At 46.2% G+C, this 7,813-nt stretch overlaps 1 protein-coding gene across 2 annotated transcripts; it reads right to left on the bottom strand.

The window, feature by feature from the left end:
* Nucleotides 1-466: 466 nt before the first annotated feature.
* On the bottom strand, nucleotides 467-7,085 carry LOC310635784 (uncharacterized protein). 2 transcript variants are annotated; one of them, XR_014491522.1, is made up of 7 exons: nucleotides 5,720-7,085; nucleotides 5,122-5,199; nucleotides 4,522-4,633; nucleotides 4,283-4,428; nucleotides 4,066-4,145; nucleotides 3,694-3,967; nucleotides 467-1,574 (listed from the first exon to the last, which is right to left on the bottom strand). XR_014491522.1 is itself a non-coding variant. In XM_083355056.1 (7 exons), exons 1-7 carry the CDS (start codon nucleotides 6,494-6,496, stop codon nucleotides 1,465-1,467), a joined length of 1,416 nt encoding a protein of 471 aa, XP_083211182.1. In that variant the 5' UTR covers nucleotides 6,497-7,081; the 3' UTR covers nucleotides 467-1,464. The 2 variants fall into 2 exon arrangements, 1 of the variants encoding a protein (XP_083211182.1); XM_083355056.1 differs by having other exon boundaries at nucleotides 3,694-3,806; nucleotides 5,720-7,081.
* Nucleotides 7,086-7,813: the final 728 nt, after the last annotated feature.

Raw genomic sequence — 7,813 nt, 5'->3', positions numbered from 1 at the left:
CACAGTGTCCCACTGTCTTGTGATTGCCATTTCTGTGCTTTGCAACTAGCTTATAACAAGTAGAGTCAATGGGGAAACCAACAGTAAAATTGCAAGTTGCTGTGATGCAGCTACTCTTAAAATCTGCATTGATTTGCTTAAACAACTGAATGGGAAGTGACATCGTAAAACCTCATAGATATGTTTCACTTAGCAATGATGTTGCTTAGCATCAGTTACTGATCCCAATTGTGATAGCTAAGTGAGGACTACTTGTAATGCAAAATATATACACTTTTTTTCTTTTATAATTAATATTCTTCCTTCACTATTTACTCTATGCCAGTTCCCCTGAACAGAAACAAAACTCCCATTTTAGAGTAAAACATATACAGTATAACTTGTCTGTATACTCTCACTTACGTAGGCATTATGAGCACAGAATAAGAGGTTTTAGATGTCCAAAATAAAAGAGTCACACACCAAATTGGAAAGCGCTTGGTACGTTAAGTGCTTTTTTTATAGTAAAAAAAAGTACAAAGTCCTGATACGAAATATACAAAAAAATCAGCCAAGGAAAATGGTTGCCTTTCTACAAATATCAGTAGCATTGCATAGAACAGCCTCTGTGGGGTATAGGGAATGGGCAAATCCAACTGGGTATGATGCTTTAGGAACATTGCTAGGAAATTGTCTGCAATTATACATAAAGTACACTGGAGAATAAAATCACATATACACACCGTCGCTAGAAACATCTTGCCATTGCTTTCATGAACTGGAGCACTGGAGAAAATATCAAACACAAGAATAAGCCATCACAACCCTTCTCCTTGCATTAACAACTCCAAGGAAAATACTGTGCATCCAGACAGCTATTATTGCTTCAGCTAAGCCAATGGGTGCAAGGTTGCCATTTAGATCAACGGGAGCTATTACAAACTAGGTTAGAATGGCAGAGCCCTGTATTGGCGATGGATGAGTCCCAATTGGTTAGGCCCTACCCTCAAATGTGGAAAAAGCAAGGCTGGGATTATGTTTTGATGGCATGAGGCACTGGTCGGCCGCTAGCAGGCATACTCGAGCTAAAATATATACAGGGGGAATAGAATCCTTATAAGCAGAAGTTCAAGGAAGGTGCGAAAAGCCAGCAGCTTAATAATGCTGAATGGAAAAAGGAAACCCTGAGCTGTTTTAAAAAGGCCTCTGGGCAAACAAGACCCTGAGTAGCCACCAGGGGACAGGGCAAATAAGCATATAGCCCCCACACAGGCAGGTAGGAGATGCTAAGCATCAAACAATTAAGGGGGTGCTTGCACATAAAATGCAGTCAATACAATAAATAAAGATACAAAATAATCTATGTGACCGCTGCTGATACACCCCATCTTTTGCCATGTCCAAGTGCAATTGGTCAGCATCAAAGTGCCACTGAGGTCCCTATAGGAAAGTCCAACCAGACACACTGTTCTTTTATAAGCTAATCTAGCCATCTTCTTCCACCTCGGAATCCTTCCCATCTGGCTCCTCTTGGGAGGACCTGGATCCAGCAATATCATCTTCTTGGCCACTTAATACCTCTTCCACCACTTCACCTGTATTAATAAGATATGTCAAAATTTGAAGCAGATGATGAGAAATACTCCCATTTTGCCCCAAGTCTTCAACCCCAAGACTTGCCCTACAAAATATAACACTGCAACATCAAAAGATCCTCAAAGAAATGGATTATCTTCTGGAGGATCTGTGATTGGAGGAATACACCCTCCCGATCCTCTCCTTGATTTCTCAGTGGCTTTTGATACCATCAGTCATGGTATCCTTCTGGGCTGACTCTTGAGAGATTTGTGGGGAAGGGATGTCAGGTGGAGAGACATTGTTCCTTCAGTGGTGTTCCTCTTTCCTAGTAAGGTTGATTCCAGTCAATGGAGTGGGAGAAAGAAAGATCTGCTTGGAACTCTCTCCTCTGTGATACACACTAGAATCTTTCTTCTCTCCACTTTCCTTTAATCTACATGAGACTGCTGGGAGAGGACATTTACTGAAAGGAGATTAGGTATCTATGTTGATATCGACTTATATACAGATATCATCAAACAGATGATGCCATAAAGAGCTGACTTGGTGCTTAGAATTTTTCAGAGAAAGAATAAATAACTTCATAGCTTTGAGACTATATAAGCCAATGATCCCAGGACATCATCATCTTTAGCTCTGAATTAAGACTATGCATTCCTGCTCAGAGGTCCGCCGGGACCTGAAGACCTGGCTCTTCGAGCTCTCTGGCCCAGGCTGAGAATTTTAATTTTAATTTTAACTGGGGTTTTATTTGTTCAGGGACGGATATAATTTTTTTAAATCTGTTTTTAACTTTTGTATTTTTTGTTTCAACCACCCTGTAAACCGCCCTGAGTCCTTCGGGAAAGGGCGGTATATAAATATAATAAAATAAAATAAAATAAATAAATAAATAAATAAATAAATAAATTGGTAGTTCTACTGATCTCAAAGCTTTTGTTCAAGTAGATGGTGACAACTATGAAATGAAAGGCTATTGGCCAATCGGGGCAAATTAGGAATCTCTGCTCATAGTCCCCCAGTCACCTCTACTTTGGATTACTGTAATTCATGCTACACGAGGCTGCTTTGAAAAACATTCAAAAGCTACCGCTGCTGCAAAATGCAGCAACCTAGCCAGGTATTTATCATTACATTTCAGTGACCACACTGCTTCAGGACCTGCATTGGCTGCCAATTAGCTTCTGAAGGGATTCAAGATACTGTCACCTTTAAGATCTTCCATCATTCTCCATATCTATTTGAGATTGCTATCTGATGAAATCTAGCCAAGGGGCATTTTCAGTCGTTGTCCCCACAATTTATAAATGGGATTAAAATAAATAAATAAATAAATAAATTTAGAACTCCTTGCCTATACAGATCTCCGCTACACTTTCCTTTTGAATTTCAGGAAAATCGTTAACGACCTGGCTTTCCCAGAAGGAAGGCATGCTTTGAAAACAGTATAAGAATGCATTTATGGGCATATGATTTTGTATGCTTTTTTTCTTATTTCTTATGAATTTTTTCTTATTTTTCTATGAATGCATTGTTTTTATTGAGAAGTTCCTTTTATGATGTCCCTGATTGTTAGCTGCTCTGAGCCTTTAGGAATGAACAGCATACATATCACCAAGTACAAATACCAACTTACAATCATTTGTTTAGTGATCGTCTGAAGTTACAATGACACTGAAACAGCAACTTATGACTGTTTTTCAGTTACGACCATTGCAGCATCCCCCTGGTCACATGATCAAAATCTGACCACTTGGCAACTGGCATGTATTTCTGATGGCTGCAGTATCCTGGGGTCATTGATCATCTTTTGCAACCTTCTGACAAGCAAACCCAATGGGGAAACCAGATTCACTTAACAACCGTGTTACTAACAACTGCAGTGATTCACTTAACAACTCTGGCAAGAAAGGGCATAAAATGGGGCAAAACTCACTTAACAACTGTCTTGCTTAGCAATGGAAATCTGGGCTCAATTGTGATTATATGTCAAGGACTACCTGTATCAGCATGTATTTACCTACTTAATAGCTGCCCATCTTGTATCAAACACTGGATGACTCACAATTATTCTGCATTTCAGATCCAAAGGGTATATCACTTTATGAGGAGCAGTTGTATTCCACCATTACTTACCTCGCTCAGTCTCTTCTTCATCTATGATCTCATGGACATCTGCCACCCCATCTTCCTCATCTTCGCCATCATCATCCACAATCACAACAAAGTCATCACCATTCTCTGTCTCACTAAACACAAGGGAAGGAGGGAGTGTATCACCATTTATCTATCATCTTCTGCGGACCTCCCAGCTGTATACCACGAAGCCCTGTCTTCATGAAGTCCACTTCTCCTACGTCTCTTTAGTTCTCTCCTCCTACGTCCTGCTGCCACAAACCTAGACAAAAATCTATATCCACACACAATGGCAGGCTTAGATTCTTGCCAAAAATATCACTATACCATAATCTCCATATCAAGGAATCAAGAAAGTGCTTGAACTCTTACCTGTCTTCTTCACCATTTTCACCACCTTCCCCCATCAGGTAGTACTGAAGTGGATTGGGCCACAGGTCTTCTTTAATGATCTAAAGAAAACAGAAGAGTATGACAGGTAAAAGGGCATAAGGAAGTGTGGCCCACCAGTTCTGACAATGGTGGATGCTGATGCTTGAGCAACATTTGAGGAGGAAGTTCTCATCAATGGCGTGCAGTATAGTCCCACCTCAGCAATGCGATCCCCTGCAGGAAAGCTATGGTCACAGAACCAACTGAAGAAGCTGCGGCCCATTTCAAAGTTCTTCTGCCCATGAGCTAGTGGGTCCTGGCCACGCCACCAGCGAATTGGTGTAGAGTGAGAAACTAATCTCCCTAGGAAAGGATAGGGGAAAACCATACAGCTGTAAACACATGCATGTCAAATCTGACCTTTGATCCCTCAAAACACTGTCCCCTTACACATACCAGAAGAACCACACTGGAATTCCTTCACAATGACCTCATTCTGGAAATAGGGATTGCTGCTGAAGTAGAACTTGATCTTGCAGCCTGACTTTGCATGGGTGAAATCCACAACCTATGTATCAAAGAATGCCATAATCAAAACACTAGCGAGGTACTGCCAAGAGGAGTGTTACAGAATAGATTACTTTAGATTACTGCAGATGCCAGCCATAGTTTCTGGAAAACATGTCAGGATGCAAATAATTACAGCTTATTAGCCTGAGAGTTCATCACCACTGGATTACTACTAGCTGAGAAAGCCTGCACTGATAGAGTAGCAAGATACTGTTTATTATCACCCTTGACCCGCTATAGTAGACATATCAAACTCGTGACATCACAACATCGCACAACGTATCGGGACGGTTTTGGCATTGCCGGCAATGAGGTGGGCGCAGCTTCCGCACGACACGTCCGGCCCACGGGCCCGCTGTTTGACACTCCTGCACTATAGGGACTTTCAAGTGGAAAGAATTCCCAAATTTCCACAGCAGTTTTAATTGCTTTCATTGACAAATTCAATTTCAAGTTAGTTTCTAAGCATAACTTTGTTGAAATCACCTGCAGGTTGGTCATATAACTCAAAATGTCCTCATCCCGGTCATTGATCATGGCTGAAAGCTGAGGATGGTTGAGAAACTGCAGAGTTAATGTCAAGGAATAAAAAAAAACTCATACTATTCAAAACTTTTCAAAAAGAGGGCAGGATAACACACATAATACAGATTCTAAACCTATATGCAACACTGCCATCTATACATTCCGCCGTTGAAAGAACCCAAACTCCACCTGTTTACTTTTCCCCAGTGTTTCCTTGAGCGTAGCCCCTATTGAAATATTTTACCAAGGATGTGGCGTTAGTCCAGGGGTCTTCAAACTTGGCCCTTTTATGACTTGTGGACTTCAATTCCCAGAATTCCTCAGCCAGACAAGCTGGCTGAGGAATTCTGGGAATTGAAGTCCACAAGTCATAAAAGGGCCAAGTTTGAAGACCCCTGCGTTAAGTCCATAGACATACGGTTTAACGACCGACTCAGCACAACAGAGCTTCCAAATCATTCTTTCGACTTCTTTGCAATACCGGCCAGTGTTGTACGTATTTCCCTCTCCTTTCTAGCAACCCTTTTCCCAACAAGCTTAGCAGCCTGTGACAGGATACAGCCGTGACCCAGAAACCGGGGATGTTTTGGATGATGACGTTCCGTCGCTCCAGATGTGGGCGCCGCATGTGACTGAACTTTGCTTTGAGCTGGGCAAAGGCACGGTTGGCCTGCTGATTGACAGCTTCCAGTTCCAGCTGCACGGCCTCCAGGGCTTCCAAGTACTGCTCAGTTTTGCGAGCGGGTGGCCGTTTGCCCCCTGCTTCCTCCTCTTCCTCCTCCTCCTCCTCCTCGTCGTCGTCCTCCTCCTCTTCCTCCCCCACCGAAATGACGGAGCACTCGTCCTCCGCTGCTTCGGCTGCTACCTCGGCAGCCCGGCGCCTCTCCTTGGCGTCCTTCCTCTTTCGCTTCGCCTCCCGGCCGTCCTCGTAGTCATCGCTCACGGCGGCGGCGGCGGCGGCGGCTTCCGCGTTCCTCCGCTTCAGCCTGGCAGTCTCCGCGGCCCCCGCTGCGGTTCCTCCTTCCTCGTCGGAGGACGCCTCCCGATCGCGGCCGGAGCGAGTCCCCGAATCCTGGCCCGGAGGGCTCGGCTCCCCGACGGCGGGGCCGCTTTCGCGCACCGCCCCCTGCTGGCCGGCCGTTTCCAGGCTGCCGGCTTTTGCTGCCGAGCTCGCGGGCGCCTCCTGCTGGTTGAGGACTTCAAAGCTCCCGCCGCCCCAAGCCGTCATTTCGGCCAGCGCTTGGGCTGCCTCGGTTTCCTTCTGCAGTTGACCAGCCGGGTCTAAGCGCCGCTGCTTAGGGGAGCGGGGCCCGCCGTCCTCGCCGCCCTCGCTCATGGCGATTCGGTCCCGACGACAGATCCGAAAACCCGAAAGGGGCGGGCAAAAAAAGCCGCGAGTCTGCCCCAACCGTCGGCGGCACGACGAGGAGGAGGAGGAGAAGGCGGGTGGTGGTGGTGGGGGGGGGAAGGGCGCGAGGGAAACGGCCTCTTCCAACTGCCTAAAGCGCGAGAATCCTGCGCAGCTCCTCCCGATTGGCCGGCGGCGACCGAGGTCGGGCCACTGGGAGAGGAGCTGCCTCGCTCATTCGGCCGATCCCGACGCGGATTGGCTGGCTCCGGGAAGCAATCGAAGGGAAGATCCCGCCTTCTATTTCGCCCCACGTGGGAGAAGGAAGGCTTGACGATAGGCCCGCGGTTTGCCGATTTCGTTCGCTCGCGATCGGTCGGCGGGCTTCCCTTTTACCGACCTTGTTTCGGTCGGGTCAGTCGCAGAAGAGACGGTGACGCGGTCGTCCCCCCCGTGGGGGGGGGCGGGGGGCGGCGGCGGCTGATCGTCCGAGTGGCGCATGCGCGGCAATATTTCGGACGCTCTTCACCTCTTGGGGCATGCGCTCTGAGAGACGGATTGCTGCTATCTGTCTGCCTCTAGCATACGCCGAGGGACTTACCAGGGAATAGGTCAGGGGTCTTCAAACCTGGCCCTTTTATGACTTGTGGACTTCAACTCCCAGAATTCCTCAGCCAGCAAAGCTGGCTGAGGAATTCTGGGAGTTGAAGTCCACAAGTCATAAAAGGGCCAAGTTTGAAGACCCCTGGAATAGGTCGTGGTTTTAGAGCAAGAGGTGGAGAGCGGCGTTTACGCTTTCCTTACAAGATAGCAATATGCGTTGGCAGAGATAGCAACGCCTGGAATTATCAGCGGGCGCCTGCTGTGTGTGGTGTGCTCGCATAGAGATTCAGGAACCATTTCGCCAGCAACGTGCACGCTCACTTAAAGCGTTAACTTACCGGATGATAATGTGGATGGATGTCCCCCTAAATTGCATGAGAAGCAGGGTAGGCAACCACAGCTAAATGAACAGAACATCCAGAATCCGATAATAATACCATCGGCGTTGAGAAAAATCTCACCAGTCAATTGCGAAAGGCAGATTTACCTGGGACAGGTTACATCCTGCGGCGATAGTTTTAGCGCCATTACATAATAACATCTGCCAATTCTGCGTCTTTGGGAAAGAGTCAGTAGGTGAATAAAATTACCAAATCCAATCTAATCGTGGCTGACAAGGCAACCACCCACCATAGTAATAACTGCCAAAGGAGCAAGGATAAGTGAAGCTTGTGGCATTCATGTTCTGCTTCCCAGCTTCTT

Source organism: Vipera ursinii (assembly GCF_947247035.1).
Source record: "Vipera ursinii genome assembly, chromosome: 2".
NCBI classification, from domain to species: Eukaryota; Metazoa; Chordata; class Lepidosauria; order Squamata; family Viperidae; genus Vipera; species Vipera ursinii.
Note: the sequence above shows the minus strand (reverse complement) of the source record. Positions and strands in the feature narration are given on the sequence as shown.